The sequence below is a fragment of the Prenolepis imparis genome, unplaced genomic scaffold (assembly GCF_030444845.1).
Source record: "Prenolepis imparis isolate NDT839.2.m4 unplaced genomic scaffold, iyPreImpa1.0 SCAF_11, whole genome shotgun sequence".
NCBI classification, from domain to species: domain Eukaryota; kingdom Metazoa; phylum Arthropoda; class Insecta; order Hymenoptera; family Formicidae; genus Prenolepis; species Prenolepis imparis.
Window position 1 is genome coordinate 751,025 of NW_028141169.1, and position 27,887 is coordinate 778,911.

A 27,887-nucleotide genomic window follows, 5' to 3' on the forward strand; every position below is an offset into this window, starting at 1 on the left:
TCTGACATCTCGATCATTTTACAGATGTTGATTGATTATAAAGGGAAAAGGATAGTTTTCGGGGGTTTTTAAGAGTGTGCTAAAGCCATCTGAAGTGCTGTTTAATCGAAATTCTTTTCATTAAAAAATGGTGGCATCTAAGAATTTTCAGCGTGTGCTTTCTCGCCTCTGATGTCACAATCCAATATGGCCGCGGTGAGCACCCAGGAGCCTTTTAAATGCAAGATTTATGCTTACACTTTTGCAGAAAAAAGAAGAAGTGTTGAAATACTATAGTAACGAGAAAGCAAAATCGTTGTGTAACACCGTGTAACGAGAGTATTATTAATATAACGTAAATAATATTATAAAAAAAATCATTGGGACATATCTCTCTTTTTCTTCCTCTCTTAAGTCTCTTAACGTGTACATTTATTTATAATTATTATACAGTCTCAGGCTCGATATTCCACTTCTCTATAACTCTCTTGTTCATTCTCTCCTTTTGTGCTCTTTCGTTTTCGTATTTTCATAAAAAGCCACGTCCATGCCGTAAAAACAAACAAAAAAAATGAAAATATATGTGAATCAAAAATCGAATTTTGTTAGATGCGCTCTAGTGATTTCTTTTTGCATCTTTATTAAATAAAGTTGTCCATTTTTCGCCTGTTTCATTTTTACGACACGGACGTGACTGCTCATACACACAAGAAATATATAAGTAATTTTTATATATATATATGTATATGTTTATAGAATTAAAAACCCGCGATCGTCGGGCCGCTCGATTCGAAATTTCATTTATTGTTAGATAGAACAATATAAATATATATTTTCGAATAATTGATCCTGTTAAAGATACATAAAAGAATGAAAAAAAGAAGAATTAGGGATCCGCGAAGAAATTTTTTAAAATTTCTTTATATTTGCCATGCGGCACCATTTTTGGGAAAAGGACTAGGAATTCGAAAATTTGAGAAAAATTCGATTATATACCAATACTCCGTTCGTTATCTACCGCAAACAGAAGTGGTTTTACAAGGGGAGTTTTTTTTTATTTAAACGAGACACCTTTGGCAACAAATGACCCCAATCTTGAGAGAAGACTAATTGAAAGATACATCTCCAAATAAAAATTTCTCTGAGATAATATGCTTATGTTGTATCTGTTTATCATCATATCAAATCGTCGGATCAAGATGAAAATAAAAAATGCAAGTTTGCGTATAAACGTGCTCCTCGAAGCTGGGCGCGGCTCTCTATCACAGTTGTCTCTCTCTCTCTTTCTCTTAAACGGTCCCCATACAACAAAACCGAACAATATCATTGCACAATGATCGCTTGACATTTGTAATATTGCGCGAGAATAATTGATATGTCATAATATACACAGGGTGTATTCAACCTTTACCGCGAGCCACTTTTCGGGTATCAGAAGTATGAAGAAAGAAAATTTTCGTAGATGAAAAGTGACCGGATAAAACGCTCCGAGTCATCCCCCTGAGTACATTGATTGCGATATTACAAATTATGGGATTACAATGCGATAATATCGAATGATATGGCTTCGCTTTAGCTTTAGGGAACCGTGTTCCCGTCGAATAATATCGAATAGAACAGCAGAGTCGAGGGGGAAAAGGAGTGGCGAGTCTCTTTCTCGGCTTTCCTCTCTATATCTGTAATTATTTCTCTTAACAATATTCTAATGGCAGTCTATGTGTGCGAGGAGATATCTGTCAAATTAGCTTTTGACAGTTACAAACGTGACATCAATTCCATAGTGTTCTTTATATATGTATGCCACAAAGTCGAAGCCGGCTAGGCTCGTTGATTGAATGATAACGCGAGCAAGGAGACGTGTATCAATTTAAAGTGTTAATTATTTTTCGCGAGAATGAGAAAACAAACAATTTTCTATATCAGGCGTCAATTGTGTGATTCGAGCTGCTCAACGATTGAGATATATGTAGTGTGCTTTCACAGATGTGCCACTTTCTCGTATAAAAAGATAGACTAGCTCATAAATATTCGCCTATCAATACTTTGTTTTTTCTTGTTTTTTTCCAAAAATGTGAAGATTTTTACAAAAGTTTTTTTTTGTATTATAAAATATGTGAGCCAATACAAATTGATTTATCTTAAGGTTCTAAAATTCTAAAATTATCTGGAATTATAAAAGAGAATTGTAAACTCTACGAACGGGCAAATATTTATAAGCGGAATATTTAAAATCGATCATACGCGACAATAAATTGTAAGAAAATAAACTTTACTCTATTTTTTAATAATCATTTGTAATAAAATGTGATTTTCGCAATATCGAAAGATGTTCTGTGAAAGCTCAGCACGCTTATCTAACGAATTAAACTACAAAGTGTCGGTACAATCTGGATAATTGTTTTCTTATCTCTCTTTCATTTTCTCTCTCTCACTTATTCTGTATGTGCTTTTTTCCTTCAATTCTTTTCTTCTATCTCACTACAAGTCATAATATCGCCTCCTCCGCTCGTATATATAAATTCTTACTGGAACACAGGACTGGACAGCTCTCTTAAATATTTGCAAACGGCATGAATAATTTTAGATAGAAATTGCTTTGTTATATTTGATATCTTGTGTTTCCAATACATTCAAAAGTACGCGTGATCTTGTTGCTCAGCACATATAAGTATCTCACATAATCTGATATTTAACACGATAGAGCTACTTGCGTTATTTGCATTCGAAATATCATACATTTGTTTAAAATATTACGTCCAGTCCTGGCGCCAAAATAGGTAACGTAATACAATTTATTCTTTAACATTTATTTCGTTTCTTCACTCGCGCCGAAAGATTTGATCGACGGGTCGAAAAATTTACGCATCGTCGTCGTCACTTTAGCAATATATCTAAAATCATCAACACATATTCGTATTGATCATTATTCACATAAAACGATGACTCGCAAACAATGTTAAAGTAATTCGCGACAGATTGCAGAATTCACGTCGTCGCACATTTTTTTGACTAAAAAAATCGTTTCTTACATGTAAAATGACATTCGCATTAAAAAAGATCTCAGGCTAATATTTACTGCGCTAAAACTGAGAGTTTAAATGGGAAGCTATATAACGCGACAAAATTAATGTAATATCACTTTGTAAATTTTATTTTGCAGATTAAACTGTTAAATGAAGAGTAATAATTAATTAAAATAATCAGTTGTAATTTTATTCTATTAAAAAAAAATTATTGCTCCATTTAACTAACGCTTTCGATCTTTAAGTTAAAATAAAGTAGTGCGAGTAGAGATACTTGAATTATTATACTATAGTAAATATCATCGCAATAAATGTGATATGTGTAAAAGAAACGCGGCAGTAAACGTAAACGACGCTGCCAATGAACAGGAATCTTTCTTTGAATTGCTCGTTTAAACGATATTTTTTTTTCAACTCGTGACAATTTAAGGATTTATCGCTATGCGCTTTATATATTTCTTATTGAAGATTACGATCGATTAATAGCCGATAAGAAAACTCAAGCGTGTTTCGCATAAGATATTTCTGTGCCACAATAACGCATTAATTTCACTAGATGTACGTCAATATTAAAGTGTCAATTTTTTAGTGGTCGATATCACTTAAAAATTATTACGTATTATTATTATTATCCTAGCCTTTTGTTTTTTGTTCCACTCAGTTTCGGAATAATAATTCGCTATTCCACATTCCAGTATCTTCGATAGGCTTCGTATCTTTAAAAGCATCTCCAAAATTTCTTGACAGAGTGACACGGAATTTCGTAAGTTGAGTTTAGCCGGCTTAGTAGGGTGTCGTCAATTCCTTTCATGAATTTTCCTTCTTTTCTTCCTGAGACTTAATTTCTTGAAACACTGGGAATTGATGTTATTGGGATATAATCCATCGATAGGAATACGGAAAGACAGCAGACGTAAAAGATTTAAAAACTCGAACTTTTATGACTTTATAGAATATTTATACCTTAAAAGGCGAGATGTATGTGTGTGTATGTGTATATGTGTGTGAGGATGGTGATTTATGGCAGGTTCTATTGGTAACTATAATACAAGGATTATAAATCTTTCAATATAACAATATTTAAAGCAAGTACATGAATGGCAGATTTTTGTCCGCAAGTAAGACCGATGTAAGGATCAGTGTCTTACGTGACGTTTCAAATATTTCACTTTGTCGGAAGCGATAAAAAGAATAAGAAGACATTTAGGTACAGAGTAGGACCCCCATAACTTGGGTAGCCTGAGGCTGAATGAGAGAAAATTTATGGGAAAAAAAAATTATAAAGTACTCTTACCACGAGTAAAACTGCCCAATTGTTTGTATCTCAAACATGCGATTAAATGCAGCTACATGATCTGCTTGTTGTAATATAACATGAAGATGGCACAACATTAGCGTTGATGAAAGTACATGTGGAAAGAGTACAGGAGAAATTAATACTATGAATAGCAAAGTTACGGATGGCCAATTTAGAGAGGTCCTACTGTACTCGCAACAATTTAGGTACGCAGTTACCTTCATCGTTAAACGAAGCAAAATTTATTTTTCGGATCCAAAGAGATGTAAAAGAGAGTATATATATATATATAAAAAAATACAACATAAATAATATATTAAATAATATATATTAAAAGTTTCTTCATGCGCATAAATCTTGCATTTTTTTAAAAAAACGTTTACGCTTGTCATTAAAGGAAACATACATAACAATCGGGTAAAATCACTGTGCTAAAATTTCATAAGCAATCGCATTAAATGTACAATTCGAGAGTGAGTCATATAGAATGCAATTTTTATAATTCACTAGAAAAATATATATATATATCATTATGATATATATGTCAATTTTATAGACACAGATAATGTTACGTTGCGACTGGAAAATCTTATGCGATAACGCAACAAATTTTAAATATTCTTACCTTAAATATGCTATCGTGATCTTCCATAACAAATATCGTGAAATGATATATATATATACATGTGTGTGTGTGTGTGTGTGTGTTATGTATGTGTATGTCCTTGGGTGTACACTTGGGTATGTGGATATATTATAAAATATTCAAATAGACTCCATAGCGCGAGCTAGTGAAATTTTAACACACACACACATACATACACACGCACATACATAATATATTAATGTATATTATATGTATCTCGTAAAGATCTGGCGTATACTGTAATACAACGATTGTAATAGTTGTGTCTGCTTTAATAAGCAATAAAAATATGTAAAAGACTGAGCTCTGTATTAGCGCGCGGTACATATATACATATATTTATATAAATATCACTCTCGTTTTTTTTTTTATTACTTATACACGAATCGACTAAACTCGGATTATGATCACCCTGGATATATCTTGTACGCCAATTGCGGTGCACGATGCGCGCGATATAAATGAGTCGAGGCAAAGGTCCTCGTCTCTTCGCGTCCTCCGCGCGTCTCCGTATTTCCTCTCTTCTCGATCACAACGAATCGTGTGTATATGTGTGTATGTCTGTATGTATGTGTGTGCGCGCGTCTGTGTACGTGTATGTGTGTGGTAAAACACAAGCTTTATTATATTTACTATGATATTTATACTGTCGCGCGCAAGCGAATCGTCGCTTTTCAATCATCGCACTCTTTTGCTCGCGCGTTTACGCCGTGGTCGTCCCCGTTGTTGCTCAATTGCACGACATTTGAGAGAAAGCCACTGCTACGACGCGGAAAACTTGATATATCCGTTGTGTCCGAATTGTTTCTTTTCCCCCCCAACTGCTGCTGCTAACTGCTAGCAGTTCTTCGTATGCCTTTTTTTTTCTTCTCTTCGTATGCGTCTCACTTGTGCAGTGCTCGTTCGAGAAAATCTGAACAAGTTAAATTTTCACACGTATTGTACACGACGATAAGAGACAAGCCGATCGACGAGGACGACGGCGACGACGACGACGACGACGACGACAGCGCACAAAAGATATATTCTCACGTGTTCTTCCATCCAAAACGTACGAGGAGGATGCAAAAGACTTAGGACATCGAGGAACAGGGTAAACGAGGCGAGCCCATCTGCGTGAGTACCCTGTCGAGCCACTGGAGCGGCCCGTTTAAATGCAGCTCGATCCAACAAGGGGTCGAGGTGACCGTCTGCCGGCGATATTCCGCGCCCCAGCCCTTCACGAAACTCATCCGGATCGTGCACATACGCGTCAGCTGGTACACTGCCTCAAAGCCCTGCGACACCGACTGCGATAGCAATGCCGCGAATTCCTGATTGTTGAAGATCTTCAAATTACATCCTGGGAGCCAATAGACAAAATCAATTTTAACGCTGCTCTGACAACAAGATCTGATAAACGAACGAATAAAGATATAATTCGAGTAGTGATTGCTTTATACAGTTATTATTTTTCGTTTGGAACAGCAGGGTATACGTATTACATTTTAAATTTCGATCCAAGAGGGATCGAAATAATACACACCCGGAGAATGATGAAAAGAAATGTAGGAATTAAAATATGATTCATTAATCTTCAATCATCCTAATGTAGTAGAATACGATAACGCTCAAACAAATCCAACGTAAAAGAACACTCGCGTACACATATCGACATACAGATATGTTATACTAATTTTTTGAATGTTAAAATGTAAATTAATTTTAACTTTGTTTTAATTTTATTTAATTCTTTTTAATACACTCGACAATTGCTCAAACCGGCCGAATATTAGTAAATGATGTGCAATTATAAAAAATTTAATTGCGTTTTAATTTGATAAATAAGCATTTTATTAACAATTATTCAAAAAATTGTTGAAGATCAAAGAATATAATGAAATAACTTTCGAAAACTCAAATAACTGAATAATTAGTATAGAAATTGATTAAATGTCGTCCAAGTCTCAAGTAATTTCTCCGACTATTGGTGTCATTACCCTAATTATCAAAGATTACCTTCAACAATAAAGAAAATAAAGAGGAAAACGTGTCCATCTCAGAAAGAATATATATAAAAAGAAACAACACACAAATCGAAAGTAAAACTTGTTCACTTACCTGGCGGTATTTTGCAAACGGTGGCCGGGTGCCAGCCGTAACGTTGATTGCAATTAGGGCTCTGTACAAAGATACTCGAGTCGGATAAACATTCGGCGAAGACCTCGCCGCCGATGTAGTAGAGCCTGACGCCTTTGCCGATATGTCGCCTGGTCTGCTCGACCACCGTGTTCCGGTTCACGTTGGACAGCAAGCCGAGGCAGAAACGCTCCGAGTTGCTCGGGTCGGTGAAGCCGTCCACCGTTATACTCGGCTGCGACGCGTGAAACGTTTCGCCCACTCTCGTGTTCAGCTCGTAGTAGCTAATTGAACACCTGGCGGAATGGCAAAACGGAAGTACGTATTAAGCGAGCGGCATTACGTGGCGTGATGAAGAAGATAATAAAAATGAAAAAATTAATTCATCGCGATTTAATTTATGCGTTCCTTGATATTCTCTTACATTAATAATCGATCTTATCCGCAATTATCTGATATCTCTCTCTCTGTTCATTTATATCATTAATTTTATCCCGCGTATAAAATATGCGAGAGTAGTGTTTAGTCTTTCGCCGTGTCCTCCGTGTCTTCCGTGTCTCATGATGGTGTCTGAAGGTGCGCGATACGCAATGTTGTTGTTCATTAATCATCCTCACCAGAACGCGGGCTCGCAATACATAACCGGCTGCGTGTCCACGGGACTCGGCGACAGGCGTGACAGAGACATGTTATCGTTGTGGTCCATATTGTCACCGTCTTCGCTGATGTAGCCAGGCGGTGGCGTATCTGCCGGCGGATCCATGGATCCTGGGGCGGGATGGGGCGAACCCTGCACGCTTCCCAGGCTTCCGACACTCGCCGGACTCGTCGCCTGCATACTCTGAAACATAAATAATCGGCCGACGTGTCGTTGATCAGAATTTATAGTTCGAGATCAGTCGGAACGCGCGACGTCTCGCTTCTAATCTACTTGAACTTATCCGTCATTCATACCGTCCGTGTTTTAGATCGTAAAATTCTATTATTGTGATAAAAACAAGTCCGGTCCAGCTACTGACCTGCATTCCTTGGTACGGATTATTTGGTTGCTGCTGCTGTTGCGGGGACTGCGGTATGCTCTGCTGCTGATTATGCTGGTGATTTAGGGTCGCGTGGAAGCTCGTGTTCTCCGGCACGCTGACGCTGAGCTCCTCGAGGGAGGTGTTGTAGAGGACGGTGGTGTTCTCGTCGCTGGTTAGATTGTGCCGCGGCACGAGAATGGCCGGCAAAACTGCAAAGTTTCGTGCGCCGCGATTAGGTCACGCGATTCCACCAAGCCTCGCTATGCTTACGATTGTAACGACCGATTAACGGCCCTTTATAGGGAAAGAGGAACGGAAATGGTGAGAGAAAGAGAGAGAACGGCAAACTGAGTAATGTATCACCGCTTTTCTCTCACAAAGAGACAAGTCGGTATATAAATTTCACATTCGCTATAAATATTAACAACATTGTTGCTCGCGCGCGAGAAAAAGAATTTATTGAACGTAATAAAGAGTAAATGGTGTAAGAGTAAGATAGAACGATATTTTTCCATGATACATAAAGTGTTTTCCGAGCAACAGAACACAGTGATACACTGTACAACACAGTATTGCATAGTGTCGACTTGTAATTGAAACGCTGCTTTGCTTTTTTATTTCCAAGAGGATAGGGTTGTCACTTTACATAATTTTAAGATTATTAAAAAAATTTTTTTAAAAGTTCACCTTCTACTGGACCTTCTACTGGAATACCACGCCGTAAAAAAATGATACCAAATGATGGTATCCATGGAGTGACATAAAACAATGGGTCATACACTGTGTTATGTTGCTGAAAAGCACCCATATAAGATGTGTATATATGTATCTAGCTGTCTTTACATACCTGGCGTTTGTATTCGTTGATAATGGTAAGGGTTCACGCAGACCTCGTCGCGTTTCTGGGTGAAGGCGTACTCGCAGTGCTCAATCGCCCTCAGCTCGTGGTGCGACTGCAGGTCCGGCCAACGCCAGAGTCGGCAGTAAATCACGTGCGGGAGACCCTTGCCGCGAACACCTTGAACGCCGTTGTCTCCGACACCGCCTGGGCTAGGCCTGCAAAGATGAAGGCATGCATTACTTTTAAGATTTTTAACAAAAATTAATATTTTAATTTATTAAATAATACAATTTCTTTTCAAGCTTGTGCACAAATTAATTTGACGAGTCGGAATCTGATGATGAATATATAACGAGAGATAACAAACTCTGAGTGTTCGTGTTAAATCCAACTCTCTTTCTCTGCATCATGTGCAGCAACCGCATCCTACACCGGAAGTCTCCGGGGAAAAGAAAAAGAATCCAGCTGGAATTCGCTTCGTAAAGCCTTTAGGGCCGAGAAATTTCGCGAGATTACGTATTTCGCTGTGGTGTAAAAGACGCGCGGACAAAACAGACGACGACGTTACACAGTCATACAGCCGACTATAATAGTCTATTCAGCTTGTCAATATTATCCGGACGGGTATACGAGTCGATTCTGTGATGTGTGTACGTCGAATACATCAATGCTTTACAACCACACAATAATCAATGTGCCATTCTGTAATTCGTGTGACAAGAAAGGAAATGTCGTACGTTCAGACAAGGACATACATCCTACTTCGAGCATCTGTAAACGATTTTTAAAAAATTGGACAAATTAATCTATAAAAGTTGAAAGAAATATTCTTGCTTATTTAAAAACAATAATATAAAAAATATATAATAAAAATAAAATTTATAATACACAGAGAGAATTTTCTCTTAGAATTTATCCTGAAAATCATGATAATCGGAGGACAATATGGTATATGGAAAGAATTTTATGAGAATTTCTCTAATTAATATTTATCACAATAAAAATAATATCTATTACAACTATGCAGTTTAGTAAAACTAATCAAACATGTTTTATATTCTATTGTGATAGATATTATTATTTTTATTGTGATAAATATTGAGAGAAATTCTCATAAAATTCTTTCCATACCATATATTGTCCCACGATTACCATGATTTTCAGGATAAATTCTAAGAGAAAATTCTCTCAGTGATAGGACATTGATATATTTTCATCTAGTTTAAGATGCAACATTCGAGCGTAAAAAAAAAGATAACTTATTGGAGAGGTGAGAAATAAAATATATTATGCGATACAAAAGGAATCGGAGAGGGAGATTGCGAGATCCTTTAAGCCATATAAAATTAATGACAAGCTACGCGAGAAGAACGCAAAGACCGTGATTTGCGGAGCGGATAATCGCCGGTATTCTTTCGCACCACCGTGCGGAATAAACGGTATTTAATTGCAAAATACTCGCTGTTTCGCGCTCGCGAAAATTCCGCCAACTAAGGGGACGACGCGACTTTTCCCCGGAAAAAAAGAGAGAATTATTGCTGCGTGTCGCGTAATATACGCCCGCGTATATATATAATTGTGACTCGCGATTCATTATGGAACCTCGACGGAATAAAAGTTTAGAACGCGCCGCAAAAATTGTTACTTCCGGATCCGAGATCGCGAACTCTCTAATGACGTGTTTCTTTTTCTTTCTACCAATATCTGGATTATTGAAAGAACAAAGATAGAAATTATGTTAGAAATTATCGAGACATCGATAATATTTCAACGGATAAAGAGATTACATCTCCGTGTAAATATTTTCAGTTCAAGAATAAAAATGTGTGAACAAGTGTTTCGCCTCTAATCGAATCTAAATTTTCGCTAATATTTGTCTTTTTCGGAGTAAATAATTTCTCACCGGTGTATATTTCTCGCATACCGTGTGAAAAAAAGTTAAACTTATACTTCAAATAATTAGAAAAATTAAGAAACATGTTCTATATATCCGGTTCTTTAAGGTCGTTAAAAGTGAGAAAATACGAAGATTAAATGTGTAACGTTTCCGTCGATGCATAATGCACGATAACCTTGAGCTCATCTTATTCTCTATTATACATAGTGTGTGTCGTCTCTCTCTCTCTCTCTCTCTCTCTCTCTCTCTCTCTCTCTCTCTCTCTCTCTCTTTCTTTTTCTCTCCCTCCCTTCCCCTTTCTTGCTCATTCTTTCCGCGTTACACTCATACATTATTATCGCGTTCTTGCATGACACCGCATTTTGTTACATAATAATTTAGAAACGTTTGTTCGAGATTTATATGGTGGTCTCTTTATCAATATCTTGTCTATCTAATCGTAACAGATCGTGGAACTATAAATGCGAGAGAGATATCTTCCGTGAGGGCTTTTATTATAGTCCGTAAGATAAGATAAATAATAGTCGCTGATATATAAATGCAATTAGAAGAGTTTATTTCTGTCTCTAAATCGTTTATCTGAAAAATGTAGATTTTATGTATATTTACAAGACTCATCATACAGTTTCTATAGCCTTGTGTAATATGCCTATCATTTCTTTTTAAATATAGGTATAAGACGACTTAAAAATAAACTCTAGTAAACTCAGTTATGAATAGGGAAAACACTGCAGGAAAGTAAAGACAAATATATTATATATATTTACAAGACTCATCATACACAGTTTCTATAGTCTTATAATATATAATATAACCTCCATTTTTCAAATAAAAAATTTAAGACGGTTTAAAAATAAACTCTATAATTATGAATAGAGAAAATATTGCGGAAAAGAGAAAGAGAAAGAGAGAGAGAGAGAGAGAGAGAGAGAGAGAGAGAGAGAGAGAGAGAGAGAGAGAGAGAGAGAGAGAGAGAGAGAGAGAGAGAGAGAGAGAGAGAGAGAGAGAGAGAAACTTTCCACCCTGTTATTATATATTTCATTCTTTAAGATATATATCAAGCGAGGCAAAAAGGGAAACAATATATAATAGGGATGAAGTGGCGTCGATAAAGGTGACTAAAGGTTGAGAGGTTTCTCTTAACGAATAAAAACAGAATTCTTGGTATTAAATTGTTCATTCGATAATTGCGATAGCGTGTTCGACATCGCGATCTCTTCGCTATCAAGTTTGCAACGATCATGTAATCATTACCGACCAACCCCCTCTTCTGCATGCTTTCGAAGTATTTATATATTTTTCTATATATAGATATTTATTTTCTTATATTTTTCCATGTACACGCGTATCAATATTTTTATATATTTCTATATATTAATGTTTTTATTTTCTTCCACGAGTATCAAAATATTTAACGTATGGCGATATATATAAGAGAAGCTTTTTTTCTTTGTCAAATTTTTGGTATCCCTCGGGAGGGAGCAAGAGACATTATTATGCGATCGCATAGGAATCATGATGATGAATTTCCTTCAAATAAGAAATGTGAGAATAAGCTCGTTTTATCCCCAAAAACACGCGATAAATCGATTTAGCGATTCCCGCGAACTGGAAAAATATCAAGATACTTTCATCCGTGCTTGATCGTTTCCACGCAAAGCAAACATTCGAAGCGAGGGGAGCGATTTTTCCCGCAAATTTTTGCGAAAATTTGAAGAATCAATTATCAGGTCGCTCTCCGAAAAGCTAGATCTCTAGATCTCTTCGCAAAAAAAAATGAATATCAAAGATTATCGTTGTCCCGCTTTCGGAATCTCAAATGAATAAAGAAATCTTAAACGGAAAAAGTTCACCTAAGTATATATCGCATAAATAACGAGATCGAAAGGTCGCAAATAAGTTTCGTATGCAAATATATAACCGGGACGTCCAAAATAATCCTACCTATTTCAATATACAAATTAGAGCTATTTGAATGTCTTTATTTAAGCTTTTTAAATTGTATTCTCATTTAAGAATTTTCCATTAAATTTTTAGAATACCCTGTTCGAAAATAGGCGGCAAAAGAATCCTCTTAAAGAGAGGAATCCTAAAAATTGTCAGATATTTTTAATTTACAAAAATGGAGATTAAATTATTTTTACATTAATAAAACGATATATTATTTTACAGCACACAAGCAAAAAAATAAGCACAGCACTTCTCTTAAGTCGTTCAAATCTTTTTTTCGAGTCATTTATTAACACTTCATTTATTCTTCTAATAAACTAAAACCATTCAGTGACAAACATTGTAAATTACAACACTATAATAACCATGTTGCTACAACGATATAACCAATCATATAACGTCAAATAAAAAATGTGGTCCACATAAAAAAATATACAACCGTTTGTTATTAACAAAGAATATATTCTTAGTTTTTTAGAGGATGTTCTAGAAACACTTATTGTTAGAATATTTGTTAAGAGGAATTTTATAGTACACGGTCCTCTTATTTTGAGTATTATACACAGAGAGAATTTTCTCTTAGAATTTACCCTAAAAATCATGGTAAGAATTTTATGAGAATTTCTCTGATTAATATTTATCGCAATAAAAAATAATAATATCTATCACAATAAAATATAAAACATGTTTGATTAATTTTACTAAACTGCATAGTAAAATTAATCAAAAATTTTATATTTTATTGTGATAAATATTATTTTTATTGTGATAAATATTAATCAGAGAAATTCTCATAAAATTCTTTCCATACCATATTGTCTCACGATTCTCATGATTTTTCATTGTAAATTCTAAGAGAAAATTCTCTGTGTATAATTTTTTTTATTTTTATCCACTCGATTCGGAAAGTTTGCCGGAAAAACGGAATTGAGCTTCACGAGAATAAAAAAAGGTACGAAAATTAACGTCGCTTACGCAAAGATACTTTTCGCGCCTTTATTGTATTCTCGTTTTTGCGACTGACTGAAAACGAAATGCATTATTTTTCCGCTTTACGACCTCAAGGAGATATAACTTATCGAGGCCGATTACGTTATGTTGGCTTGTCTTATCGATCCGGCCTTTTTTTCTTCCAAGACCTAGCTTATTCTTCCTCCGGTTCTCTCTTATCGGTCCGTTGCTGCTACCGGCTGTGCGATAGTCTTTATTTGAACTCTTTACTTCACCTTATATGCATGTGAAGAGAGCATTTTCCCACCGAAAAGATGTCCGACAAAATTTAAATTCTACACAATTCGTTTAGTAATACCGTATCTTACCTATTCTATGCGATCAAGTAACGAAACAAAACATTTAAATCTATTTAATTATTCATGTGATTTAATTGGTATTTTTACTTTTTGCCAATTCACGCGAAAAATAAGTCACTTTGTTTAGAGTCAACAAATTAAAAAAAATATAAATAAAATGCCGTATTGAACATGACTCGTCTATTATTAGTAAGCATAAAAAATTTACATATACGTATATTGCTTTATTTTAAATAAGAGCAAAAAACAAAAAATATTTTTATATTATATAATACCTATATATATATATATATATATATTATATATGTATATTATATAAAGTATCGTCAATCAGGATTTATTATTTAAGCATCTATATATTAAAGCGTGTCTTATCGTGTCTGTAGCAAGAATAAAATCGAATGAAATATAGAAAACAATCGAAGTAGAGAAAGAGAGAGAAAGATTATTAATCCAACAACCCGATAATAGTCTAATAATCATTCCATATCGGTTGATGAGTCGAAAATTTCATCACGCGCTTTCAGGATTCCAAGACACGCGCGTATGTGTCTTTATTAAAGAGATATCCTGGATGCGATATAATCGCACCGTTTCCATTCGTTCAGAAAAAAAGATAGCTTCTCTCGCACATGATGAAGTATCGGCACACGCGCGTCAATAATAAATATATATATATATCGCGAGAGGGAAAACTAATGAAAAAGTTTTATGTGCGTGTATCTCTGTATTTCTTTCATTTAGCAGTCGGACGAGAGGACAGTTACAAGCGGAAAAACGTTTGAGGAAAAAAACATTTTTCGTCGTTAATAAAAACCGTTTTTGTATTGCTTTTCAATTCCCCGGTAATCTTTCGCCATGTGCGCGTATTTTATGTGTAAAAAAAAAAATATATACATATATCGAGAATGCGAAAGATATACCGAAAAATTGCAAAACGCGCAAAACAGATCAGATCCTCCCCCTTTCCTCTCGATCTCAGCGAGTTATTCGTTGTTAATTGTTATTCGTTTATAGTTACGATATGTAATTAAACCAAAAGTTCTTTGTCGACAATGCGTGATGAAATTCGGCGCATTCGCTCTATTTTGATATTCACAAAGGGTTCGCGCATCGGGATGTAACGCAAAACGCTTTTAATTTTGTTCATGCTTTTTTTTTAGCTCTTCGCATGCCAACGTTACGTTTAATAAACGACTATATAACGATGCAACCTTGGATACATGAAATAAGCAATATAACGTTCTATGGCACGCGAGTAGAAGGAAGGAAATGTCGTGTGTTGAGATATAGGGCGTTTGTCTTTTTACCTTCAAGCCATACATATGTAATAGAATTGATTATTTCCTATTCAGGAAATCGAAATACATAAAGAGAAAGAGAAAGAGAGAGAGAGAGAGAAATATAGCGATTTAAATTAAACACAATGTAATGAAGAATTTTAAAAATTGTAAAAATTATAAAATTTCTTTAAACATGTATTATTTTTAAAAATATATAATATATATTCGTCTAATAACATACGCAAACTATAAAAGTTTATTTTTACACGCGCCTTTTATATATTTTCCTCTTCCCCTCTTACTTTTTTTTATCATATTACGAAATGTTATATGAAACCTTTAAAATATCATCTGCTCAATTTCGCGAACAAGTTCCAACGTAGCGTGTACAAAATTGTTCTGTCAAAAATAATATATAATTTATGTGAGAATTAAAATTACATTTCTTCGCGCGTTTTCTCGCGAAATATTTCCCACTTTAGAATTCTTTTATTTATTATACTCGGACAGTTGGATTCATCCGTGCGCGCGATTCCTTTCACTGAAATCGAATGAGCGTGAGGCCACAATTGCGATAATCAGTCTATAGTGCGCGAAACGAAGTGCGAAATAAACTTTTACCGCGTGTATATAATGCATTAAAACAATCGTTAATGCTATTATACGTGTATGTACGTGTATGCGCGTTTTATATACCGTTATTACGGGGTACGCGACCGCGACAAACTCGCACTATGTGCACATAATACGATCTTTACGTAATTTCTGTCTCTCCTCCGCAAATCGCACCCTTCTCCTCCTCTTACCAAGCAAAACACTCTAGGCGAAATCGGTGCCATTAATTCTCCCCGCGAATTATTATTCGCGTCATCAATTGTCTTGCGTCAATCGACCAGAGTTTCGCGTGCCAGCAGCTAAGCTAGGTGTTGTTAGATTCCCTAAATCTCATTGAAAAGTAATAAATAAAAATGACAAAAAATTCCTTTAATTATTTTCTGCAAATAGATATTTTAAAAGAAATTGATATATATTTAATTTTTTTCATGTCTAAATGTATATTTAATATTGGAAAGAAATACACTTATAAATACATATATATTTAAAGATAGAATTAAATATAATAAATAAGAAAAATAATATTAATATTAGAAATATTATATTAATAGATAGTTTATTAATATAACAAATAATATAAATAATAATATAAATAAGAAATAAGAAATAGAATAAATATACAGAGAGAATTTTCTCTTAAAATTTACCATGAAAATCATGGTAATCGTACGACAATTATGCTAACTATATAGTAAAATAAACTAAATTATATAGTAAAATTAATCAAACATATTTTATATTTTATCGTGATAGATATTATTTTTTATCGTGATAAATATTAATGAGAGAAACTCTCATAAAATTCTTTCCATACCATATTGTCCCACAATTACCATGATTTTCAGGGTAAATTCTAAGAAAAAATTCTCTCTGTGTAGTTAAGAAATATATATTAATAATTTTCTTAATTTTTTAATTTTCGAATTGTTTCTAGAAAACGTAAGTGACAAACGCGACATAAGGATACACGATAGCGCATCCCGTTCTTTATTGCCCGCGTAAATCGCTTCTGCGTCGTCGTGACGTAAAAGCCGGAATTATATGCCATAAGAGCGAGTAAGAGTCGCGAATCTAACAATAAGTAAGAAGAGTCGCTTGGGTGACAAACCGGATAAATCCGCCGTCGATTGAAACTCGGCTCACTACGAATTGCAAAGTGTGTCTGGGATGAGGGGGAAGGAGTGAGAAGGAGGGGGCGGGGGAAGGCGGGAGATGTTTCAATTTATTTCTACGAGATTTCACTTTGCGACAGAAGCGAGAACGGTCAAAGAAAAGCCTCTACCTTGTCTCTCGCTGACTTCTCTCTTTTTTGCGTCAAATGAGAAAAAAAAAAAAGGCTTAGCATTGACACATATGTATATATATATCCGAGAGATAAATCAAGATGCACTTTTTTCTGCCTCGATTGGCCAATTAAATTTCGCAATATGAGATTTTTTTGGCGACATACCGGGTGTCCCATTTTAAAGGACCCACTCAAATATCTCAGAAACACTGCGTTAAATCAAAAAATGTTTCCTACAAAAGTTGTAGGATTTCGAGGGGGACATAACATAGTAATATTAATATGACCTTGGGCGGCGTCTCAAAGGTCAAGTGAAGGTGAGAATAAATTTTTTAAATGGAAACCCATATTTTTTATTATAACATCTTTTTCTACTAATTAATTTGAACAACTTTTATCTGAAGCATTTTTTTATTTTCTTCAAAATTCACCTTCTCACCTTCAAATTCTCACCTTTACTTGACCTTGGAGATGCCGCCCAAGGTCAAATGAATATTACTATGTTATGTCCCCCTCGAAACCCTACAACTTTTGTAGGAAACATTTTTCGATTTAACGCAGTGTTTCTGACAATGAGATGTTTGAGCGAGTCCTTTAAAATGGGACACCTGGTATACATGGAATACGTGAAATACAACGTCGATGATATATGTATATTTTTTTTCAATTTTTTGTGTCGAGCGAGTTGTTAGATGACTGGCTGAAATTTTAATATTGTGAATGAACTTTAATATGTTAATGTTGCACATTGAAGTAATTTCTGTCGAATCGTAAACGAAATAAAAAATAAAAAGAAACGAATAAAAAAAATTCAATAAAATTCAATGCCCCTTTTATAATTAAATTTTATTGTTGGACGAAATGACGTTTGCAATTGATTGAAGAATGCATATACACACATCGTATATAATCTCTCATTCATCTTTGACACACGATGTAGATCGATATTCTCGATTCGTTCGAGCACCGGATGGAAGCGACCGGATATTCCAAGTTTTATACGGATAATGTGAAAATCGTGTTCAATGTCAACGCGAGAGAGAATTAAACCGCCGTATCTAGTATGCCGAGGTATGAAAATATACTTCGAAAGACGGAATTTTACCTCTGACGGTGCTCGAGAATAGACGAGAGCTATAAAAAAAAAAGAGGGAAGAAGAAAATACAAACTTGTTTTACGGTCAATGCTTTTTCGCGCAATTTTGCGCCGCAAAATTGCATTTCGACTTTCCAGAATAGAGGCTGTCCATCTCCGGTATAGAGATATGCGATAAACGGTGTAGATATATATTTTTTTCGGAAACGTATCGGGAAACTTTGAAATTGCTCGGAGAGAAAGCTAAAAACTCGATCGATTACAATCTGAAAATGGGGTGCCAACCTCACGAACGTTCATTCTTGCGATTCGGGAAACGTAATCTCAGGGATAACGTGGTGTGGAAATGAGACGAAGGAGGGAAGAGACCTTAATTTATCTTCTAACGGGTATTGAATTAACGTCGTCGTGTCTCTACGAGAACACAATACGGTAACTTTGTATGCATCGTTTCGCATATACATGTAACGCACGTTATTAACTAGAACAATATATTACGAGCATATAATGTAACATATTCGGGAAGTAGAACAAAGTTTAATTTCCTCGAAACATTCGCGGCGCACCGCCGTATTTGTTGATTTTGCAAGCAAAGCGAACAGATACGTAATGTATGTCTCATCCGACATATAGACACACATACACTCGGGAAATTGATCAAATATATTATACAAAAATTCCGTAATTTTTTCCTCAATACGGACAAGAGGAGAAAAAAAAACGGAGAGCAAGACATATGCAGAAAGGAGTTTTTATAAAATATATATACGATGTTAAAGCGATACGGAAATGCACATTTTTTAAATATTACATATCTAATACTTTTACGTACAAATCTTTAGTACATCTTAATTTTTATTTTAATCGAATAAAGAAAATTTCGTTTAAAAAACAACCATCTTGGATCCTTTTTATATAACACATAATTTTTGTTGCTTAATAAAAATATACAGAGAATTTTCTCTTAGAATTTACCTTGAAATTTATGAGAACTTCTCTTAATATTTATCACAATAAAAAATAACATCTATCACAATAAAATATAAAATATGTTTGATTAATTTTACTAAAAGTATGGTAAAATTAATCAAACATATTTTTAAAATTCTTTCCACACCGCATATTGTCCTATGATTATCATGATTTTCAGGGTAAATTCTAAGAGAAAAATCTCAAGTGTATAATTTTATATAGAAAATCTTCAAATTATGCGTGTTATTACTAAATTTTTTATCTTTCTTAAAAAAATTAAGACAGATTAGAAACGAGATATGCAAATATACTCAATAGCTCCTTCCCCTTTTTCCGTCTTATCTCGACACGAGATGAGCGCGTAAAAACCGCGAGAGCAGACGAAACGAGGTGTAACAAGGATGCCTGAGATATACAGCGCACGCGTTTCTAGGAGAAGAATACCTGGTGCTGCTGGTGTAGGCTGTGCTGCAAGGTGCAGGTAGTCAAATATAACGAAATCCGTGGGACGTGCTGACGCACTTCGCGCATTATCTGCACGCGCGCCCCGCTCGCACGTGTCGCGCGTGCCCCGATGTGCCGGACATGCCACGAGACGAGAGACCGATTAGAAAAGTAGAACGTGCTTCTACACACACCTACATACGATGCAATCGCGCGCGAAATTTCACATTTCCCCGTGGAACCCTATTGTCGAATATGTTCGCCGTCTCGCTTTAACCCTTCTGTCAATGAACGGGTACTCGGGTACCCGAGGCAACTTCAAATTTTATCAAAATAAAGCGGAACTTTTCTAATAAATGCAAAGGGTTTTTGTATCAGGAAACCTCCTGAAATTAACGAGAAAGAATGCTCGATGCCCATTAGCTGATCTAAAGAAATTGTCACAGTGTAAATCGAAAATATGCAATTGGGGTACCCGGGTACTCAAAACAACTTTAAAAGAAAAGATGCATCGAAACTTTTCTCCGTTCGAAATAAAATGCTTTTGTATTCAGAAATCTTCTAAAATATAAGGAGAAAGAATACTCGATGCTCAACAGCTGCTTATAAAAAAATTGTCGCAATGTGTCGAAAATACAAAGTTGGTATCCGGGTACCCCAATTGCATATTTTCGATTTACACTGTGACAATTTTTTTAGATCAGCTAATGGACATCGAGCATTCTTTCTCGTTAATTTCAGGAGGTTTCCTGATACAAAACCCATACATTGATAGAAAGGTGGAAAATTATGATTTGACAGAAGGATTAAATACGCTTTAATTGCGTATCAATCGCATGGATAGATTAGGTGTGTTTCGACGACCTTTTATCTCCCATTCCTCTTTATCTTGAATATACAAATGCGATCATATAGGCGTCAATCGTTTCTCCTACGCCGAAATTTTAATAATAATATTATAAATAATACAAAGATGTGTATATATAACAAGTTGGAAATAAGATAATTAATTGGCGCTCAAAGTAAAAAGACGCCGATGAAAAAGTATTTAAAATTTTTTTGAGTAATTTCATTTTGTCAGTAAAAATTTATCAATGTGTAACTAACAGATTGAGAATGTATAAAAAAAGAATATCTCGATATGCTGTTAGAGTTAATGATCGAAAGAATGAAAATTGCTTAGCGGTTCTGAGTTGTCTCCGAGAGTTGCATCGAGAGTTCAAATAAGCTATAACTGTGGTTAGTCGTTTTTTCCTAGACTCCTAGATTATAAATCCTGTCCCCCGAAGCTATCTCACAATCAGTTTCGGCAAAACATATATTTATATAATAGACATTTCTTTTGCATATGCATCATCTATTATTATTACTTACTATTTATTTTATTAAAGTTAGAATTGTCAAAAAAAATCGTAAAATTTTCAGAAGAAATAAATACACTGCTGCATGTATATATATGTACATATATTTTTTTACACCGTGCAAAAGAAAAAGAGCGATAATAAGAGAAAACACGATCGATAGAAACGCACAAACACACATAATTATAACAAAATAACTATACCAATCGCGCGGATAACTTTATCTACACTGAGAGAATTTTCTCTTTTAGAATTTATCCTGAAAATCATGGTAATCGTGGGACAATATGGTATGCTGGTATGGAAAGAATTTTAAGAGAATTTCTCTCATTAATATTCATCACAATAAAAAATAATATCTATCACAATAAAATATAAAATATGTTTGATTAATTTACTAAACTGCATAGTAAAATTAATCAAACATATTTTATATTTTATTGTGATAGCTATTATTATTTTTTATTTTGATGAATATTAATTAGAGAAATTCTGATAAAATTCTTTCCATACCATAACGATTATCATGATTTTCAGGATAAATTCTAAGAGAAAATTCTCTCTGTATACAAACTCTTCGCGATAACAGAACTGCGAGAGGTTTAACAGAGAGGAGTTCGACTTGAAAAAAATTCCGGCACTCTCGAGGATACATATAACGATGAATAAACTTCAACTCACACGTGTGGAGCGTCAATCAGCTGCGAACGCGAAATCACTCCGCCTCATTTGACAGTTCACAATCGGTCAATCCTTCCCTTCCACATTTCGATCTACGATCGAGCGTAACATCTTCTCTCTACGTCATCGTCGTCGCTCTCTATCGCAAGATCCTCCTCGTATGCGATTTCTTTCTCACGTATATATTTTTCTTGATTACGTCTTATATCCTTGAGCTCGCGAAATTCTCGAAAAGACGGAAACGCGCGCGTTCAGCTCGCGCGTCCCCGCTCGACTCGCTCGGCCCGGCTCCGAAGGATGGAGAGATCCTACCTTTCTCGCGACGACGACGACGACGACAACCACCAGGCTTTCCCTCTCCCGCTACCGGATATCCTTGGTCGACGACGACGAGAGGCTCGTCATCGTGCCACCAGGCAGGCCAGGACTACCGCTACTATTAATAAAGTTGTCATGCGGTACGCACGCCGCAATCGATTCCCGTATAATGGCTTCGACCGTATAGATATACCGTAACATCGGCGCGCGAGCGAGGCGCCATGTGATACATCATTCCAATATATATACACACACACACACACAGAGAGAGAGAATTTTTTCTTAGTTAGAATTTACCCTGAAAATCATGGTAATCGTGGGACAACATGGTAAGGGAAGAATTTTATGAGAATTTCTCTCATTAATATTTATCACAATAAAAATAATATCTGTCACGATAAAATATAAAATATGTTTAATTAATTTTATTATGCCGTTTAGTAAAATATTAATCAACCATGTTTTATATTTTATTGTGACAGATATTATTATTTTTATTGTGATAAATATTAATCAGAGAAATTCTCATAAAATTCTTTCCATACCATATTGTCCCACGATTACCATGATTTTCAGGGTAAATTCTAAGAGAAAATTCCTTCAGTGTATGTGTGTATATGTATATATACTATGTACATCCTTCAAGAGAAACGAGCCTGTATGGATAATCATATCGCCCATATTATCGGTGCTTTCTAGCAACGGAACACAATCATAGACTATGTAACATTTTTACTTTATCAAAGGGTACAAGGAAGTCACTTTACATCACTTTTTACAAGTCTTAAGATTTTTTTTTAAAGTTTATTAGAATTTCCACTCAGTAGAAAAAAATGATACTAAATGTAAAAATGTTAGTAGAAAGTGATAAAATGAAGGCACAGTCGAACACAGCATTTTATCTGTGTACGTTGCTGGAAAGCATCCTACATAATCTTTGGATTGCATGTGCAACCTCCTTATAACTTTGACAATTGATGAAATATATAGCAAAGAATAAGGAACGTATCGATGAATTAAAATTCGCAAGATAGATCGAAACTCATTTAGGAAAAGATGTTCTGATGGTATAGATATCAGAAAAATAAAAAAAATATATAATAAGATATATGATGATAATAATAATAACAATATAATAAATATATAATTATAAGAAAAATAAATAATAATCCTAACTTTTTGCTCAAAATAAAAAAAATTCTCGTATTGATTCGAGGATTAGAAATATCTAAGGAGAAGAGCATCCTGATTTTTTTGCATTCTTTCTTTATTCGGGGTATTTAAGTTATCTCGTACGTTTGCTCTCGCGTCGTGATATCACATGTTTGAGACGGTTATAAATGAAATGAATTCCATAGTTATATTTGCGCTCTTGTAATAACGATTACGTTACGATTCATAGATACTCTTTCAGGCTCGAATAATCCTGATTAGATCGCGACGAAGCGATATACGTGTTGCAAAATATATACATCGGACTATTCAAGCGTAATCAATGTTTAATATCTTTAATAACGGAGATTCATATATCGATGATGTTCGCGCGTTGATAGAAATTAAATTATATTTTACGATCGTCAATAAAATGGCGACAATATATCATAATGACATAAGCTCGTAATTATTCATATTTCGTAATTACGCGCATTTATAACGTTAAATCTCAAGATATATACGGTGAATATTTCATGTATAATCAGTAATAATATAAATTATAATTGCAACAATTAATTACTACTGTGCGAGATACAATATTAATTTCGCATTATTGCGCTCTTCGTATCCGCATGATATATATTATGACACACATTTTGTAATATACGTAATATATATCCAGCAGAGATAAACGATAAGCCACATTGAGTTTTGAAATGCGTACAAACAGAGAGAATTTTTTCTTAGAATTTACCCTGAAAATCATGGTAATCGTGGGACAATATGATATGGAACGAATTTTATGAGAATTTCTCTGATTAATATTTATCACAATAAAAATAATAATATCTATCACAATAAAATATAAAATGTTTGATTAATTTTACTAAACTATATAGCAAAATTAATCAAACATATTTTATATTTTATTGTGATAGGTATTATTATTTTTATTGTAAAATATTTATCAGAGAAATTCTCATAAAATTCTTTAAATAACATATTTTCCCACGATTACCACAATTTTCAGGGTAAATTCTAAGAGAAAATTCTCTCTGTGTACAATTCCTCCTATGTTTATTCGATTAAAAATTTGGTTTCTTTACGTGGATATAAGAGAAAAGGAATATATAATTTATAATATTTTATATAATATTTTTATTATAATTTATATTATAATAATTCTCGATTAGAAAAAAATGTAGAGGAAATAAAAATGTTAATCGCGTTATTAGAGGATACGCAATTTGCAAAAAAATGCATCTCGCGAGAGATAAGAGATCACGGTCAAGTATCTCGATCGTTAACAGTGTGATAATCACTCCGTGTCTTTTTCCGCGTTGTTTCACGCGAATGTGGAAAAATAACGAAGTTGACTACTAATCAAGATTCTTATCTCGATAATTGAGTTCGTGACGATTCCATTTTTTTTTCACGCTCCACGATCAGTTAGAAGCTGCAGGTCATTTTACACCTGGATAACCATCTTTCTCATTCCGCGACTGTCCACCGTTTTATATATAAGTAGAGTTTCATAACTCTCTTTAATTAATCAAAAACCATCTCTCTACGATGTAAAAAAAAGTTTACTTATTTTTATTTTCCCAAGCGTTTCAAATTAATATTAACTTGAGAATTATGAAACTTTTCATTGATTATATATATACAAATAGCTTTTTATATTTTCTCTTTGATATTAAAAAAGATTATTTTTATACTTGATATAAATTTATTATTTATAATATTTATATATATAATAATATTTATTATAAAACAAAAGATTCTCCACGAATGAAGTAATTGCGTTGATTCGACAAAGTGACAGTATTTCGCGAATAATTTTTTTTTCTTCCGGAAAGAGCTACGCGAAAGACACACGTTCGTCTGCAACAGACACTGACGGGAAGACGGAATTAAAACGGCTGTTGCGCGAATTAATTACTATTTATCCCGTGACGTGAAACGAACTGGGAAAAGCGCGTTGAAGAGCTCGATCGCGTTTATACGCTTCGTCGTTCCGAACAATATAATATACCGCTCGCTTACTTTCATAGCAGACAGTTTCCCTCATTTGCGTGTATTCCGTGTCATATATAAAAGCCAGATGGTCCAGATCGAGCAAATACGAATACGAACGAATTATCGGAGTACATTTAACATAAGTGAAGAGAGACATTATTAGATTAACAATTATTTCGTACATTCGATGCAAAAAATATCTAAAAAAAACTTTAAAAAGATTAATAATATAATTAATTGCTTTCCGACCGGAAATATACATGGCGAAGGACAATATTAATCGGAAAAAAAATAGAAAGAGCGCACATTCGCCGAATTCCAAGTATTATTTAGTATTATTCAGCACCGACACGTATAGGGAGAGAGAGATTAAGATTACTGCGAATTATTATTCCAATTTCGCGCGAAAACATTCGGAGAACGAGGAGAAAAGAAAACATACTTGGCGTTATACTTCGCACTTCTCCTACGAGCGATTATACATTTCGCGAGCGATTGATAAATGCTCTTCCGCCTACGCAGCTGCGGACGCGTTTGGAGCTCCTTTGAATGCGAGTTAAGGAGATCGCGTTTGCGTCATCGTCGTCCTCGGAAACGATTCCTGATCGAATTCAATAGAACCAATCCTTATCGAGAGATTCTCAATGGCAAGCATGTATGCATATATAATGATAAAATTTCAATTTCTTAATTCGATCTATGTTATAAGTTATCTCAAATATAATACAATATTAAAATATATATAGATACATATATTAAATACTTTAATATATTTTAATATATTAAAATATATGCATTATCATTGTATTAAATTGTCATTAAATTATTATTGCTATTACGTCATTAAATTATTATCGCTATTATTGAGATATTATGTACCTATTTTATCAGGTACCATAGCTTCCGTCTATTGTTGCAAATGCACTATTGTCAAATATTGTCTATATATATATTTATTTTATTATCTGTATGCACAATAAAAATTATAATAATAATAATAATAATTATTATTATTATTATCACTATCAAATTTCTATGTAAATAGAGGATATACGAGGGCTAATTGTGTGTGTGAATGTATTTTATAGATAAATACAACATTAGAGAAATTAGATATTAGATAAGTAAATAAATATTAAATAGGCATATAAATATTAAAATAAATATTAAATATGCTCCATTTCTGAATGGTAAAATTTAAGAAAAAAAAATCGCTTTCATCTCGAAATCTCGGAGTAGGCTAAAAAAAATAACATTCCCGAATCATTCACATCCTCCTCTGTATCTTGCGGTACCATTCACTCACGCGATGAAGAGAACTCTAACTCTTGCGTCTCGCACTCTCTGCACGTGCTTGCAACAGCGACAGCGGTGTTTACGTTAGTGTTCTGCCTATACGTTATCGCACCTCGACCGGCCTAAACGTGACGTTGTCTCTCGCGCATCTATCGCATTGTATGCCGGGACACGTACATAGATACATACATAGGGAAGGAATAGTACGCGCAACGCACCGTACCCTCTCTCGCGCGAGTGTCACGTAACGTCTCTCGCGAGCGAGTGACGAGTGACGAGTGACAGACAGGCGAAGCCTGTCCTGTCGCTTATCGTCTCGATAGGGACCCGCGCGCGCGTATGAATATATATCACCCCGGCACGCACAGGCGAAATGACGCGACGATCTCTAATAAGAACGGAAAAGTGCCGTCTCTGCACTTGCGACGGTGAAAGAGGAACGTCATATGTATACATATACTTATACATGCACACATATGGGCACCAAGAGTACGCGCGCGCGCGCGCGCTTTCTTTTCTTCTCTCGCTCATCCTCTCTCTTTCTCTCTCACATTTTACCCTTCGCGGACTTTTCTCTTTATATCGTACAAAGCTATCGCGCCCCGATAGACATATATACCGGGTATTATTACACGCAGATGTGTGTGTGTGTGTGTGTATATTTATACGAGTACACATACCTTGGTATAGTGATGCACTTGGTGTTGCAACTTTGCGTAGTGATGGCTTTCTCGAGCTCCTCGAGGCCCGCCGACTTCTTCAGCTTCTTCACCAGACTCTTAACGGCCTTCTCGCTCCATTTGTCCTCGCTTTCGGCCTTCTTCCAGCCCAGCAGCCGCTTGACGATAGGCGGGTTAAAGCTGGGCAACATCGAAGTCATCATTTGCCCTGAGACGAGCGCGCGCGACCCGCATCGGGGCCGCTTCTGTCGCGGAACGCGCGTATATACGGAGAGAGAGAGAGAATATTAGATTATATTATTATTATTATTATTATTATATATTGTTATATCGCGCGCGAGACGGTTCCTCTCTCTCTCTCTCTCTCTCTCTCTCTTTCTTTCTCCCGCGGTGACGTTCCCGGAGATGCCGATCTCTCGCTGGAGAGATTGGCGGCCGCGCCGAATATCCGCGATCGCGACTTCGCGATCCCCGCGTATCCGTATCCCACGACGAACGAGATCACTCTATCTCTGTTCACGCAGCGGCGAAAATTTCGTCACGGCCGCCATAGTGCGCTCTCGGCACGCACTTCGGGCCGGCTCGCCCAGGATCGGCAA

At 35.1% G+C, this 27,887-nt stretch overlaps 1 protein-coding gene across 1 annotated transcript; it reads right to left on the reverse strand.

The window, feature by feature from the left end:
- Window positions 1-389: 389 nt before the first annotated feature.
- On the reverse strand, window positions 390-27,860 carry Smox (Smad on X). Its single transcript, XM_083049668.1, has 6 exons — window positions 27,289-27,860; window positions 8,933-9,141; window positions 8,083-8,294; window positions 7,681-7,904; window positions 7,046-7,359; window positions 390-6,287 (listed from the first exon to the last, which is right to left on the reverse strand). Exons 1-6 carry the CDS (start codon window positions 27,489-27,491, stop codon window positions 6,019-6,021), a joined length of 1,431 nt encoding a protein of 476 aa, XP_082905794.1. The 5' UTR covers window positions 27,492-27,860; the 3' UTR covers window positions 390-6,018.
- Window positions 27,861-27,887: the final 27 nt, after the last annotated feature.

What these genes read in the sequence shown, in the direction of transcription:
- Smox (XM_083049668.1), bottom strand. Translation starts at nt 27,491, where the DNA reads ATGATGACTTCGATGTTGCCCAGCTTTAACCCGCCTATCGTCAAGCGG. An exon ending in ATCCGTACCAAGGAATGCAG is followed by an intron (nt 7,905 to 8,082) that starts GTCAGTAGCTGG and finishes TTTATGTTTCAG; the next exon opens with AGTATGCAGGCGACGAGTCC. An exon ending in CGTTTGCAAAATACCGCCAG is followed by an intron (nt 6,288 to 7,045) that starts GTAAGTGAACAA and finishes ATTGGCTCCCAG; the next exon opens with GATGTAATTTGAAGATCTTC.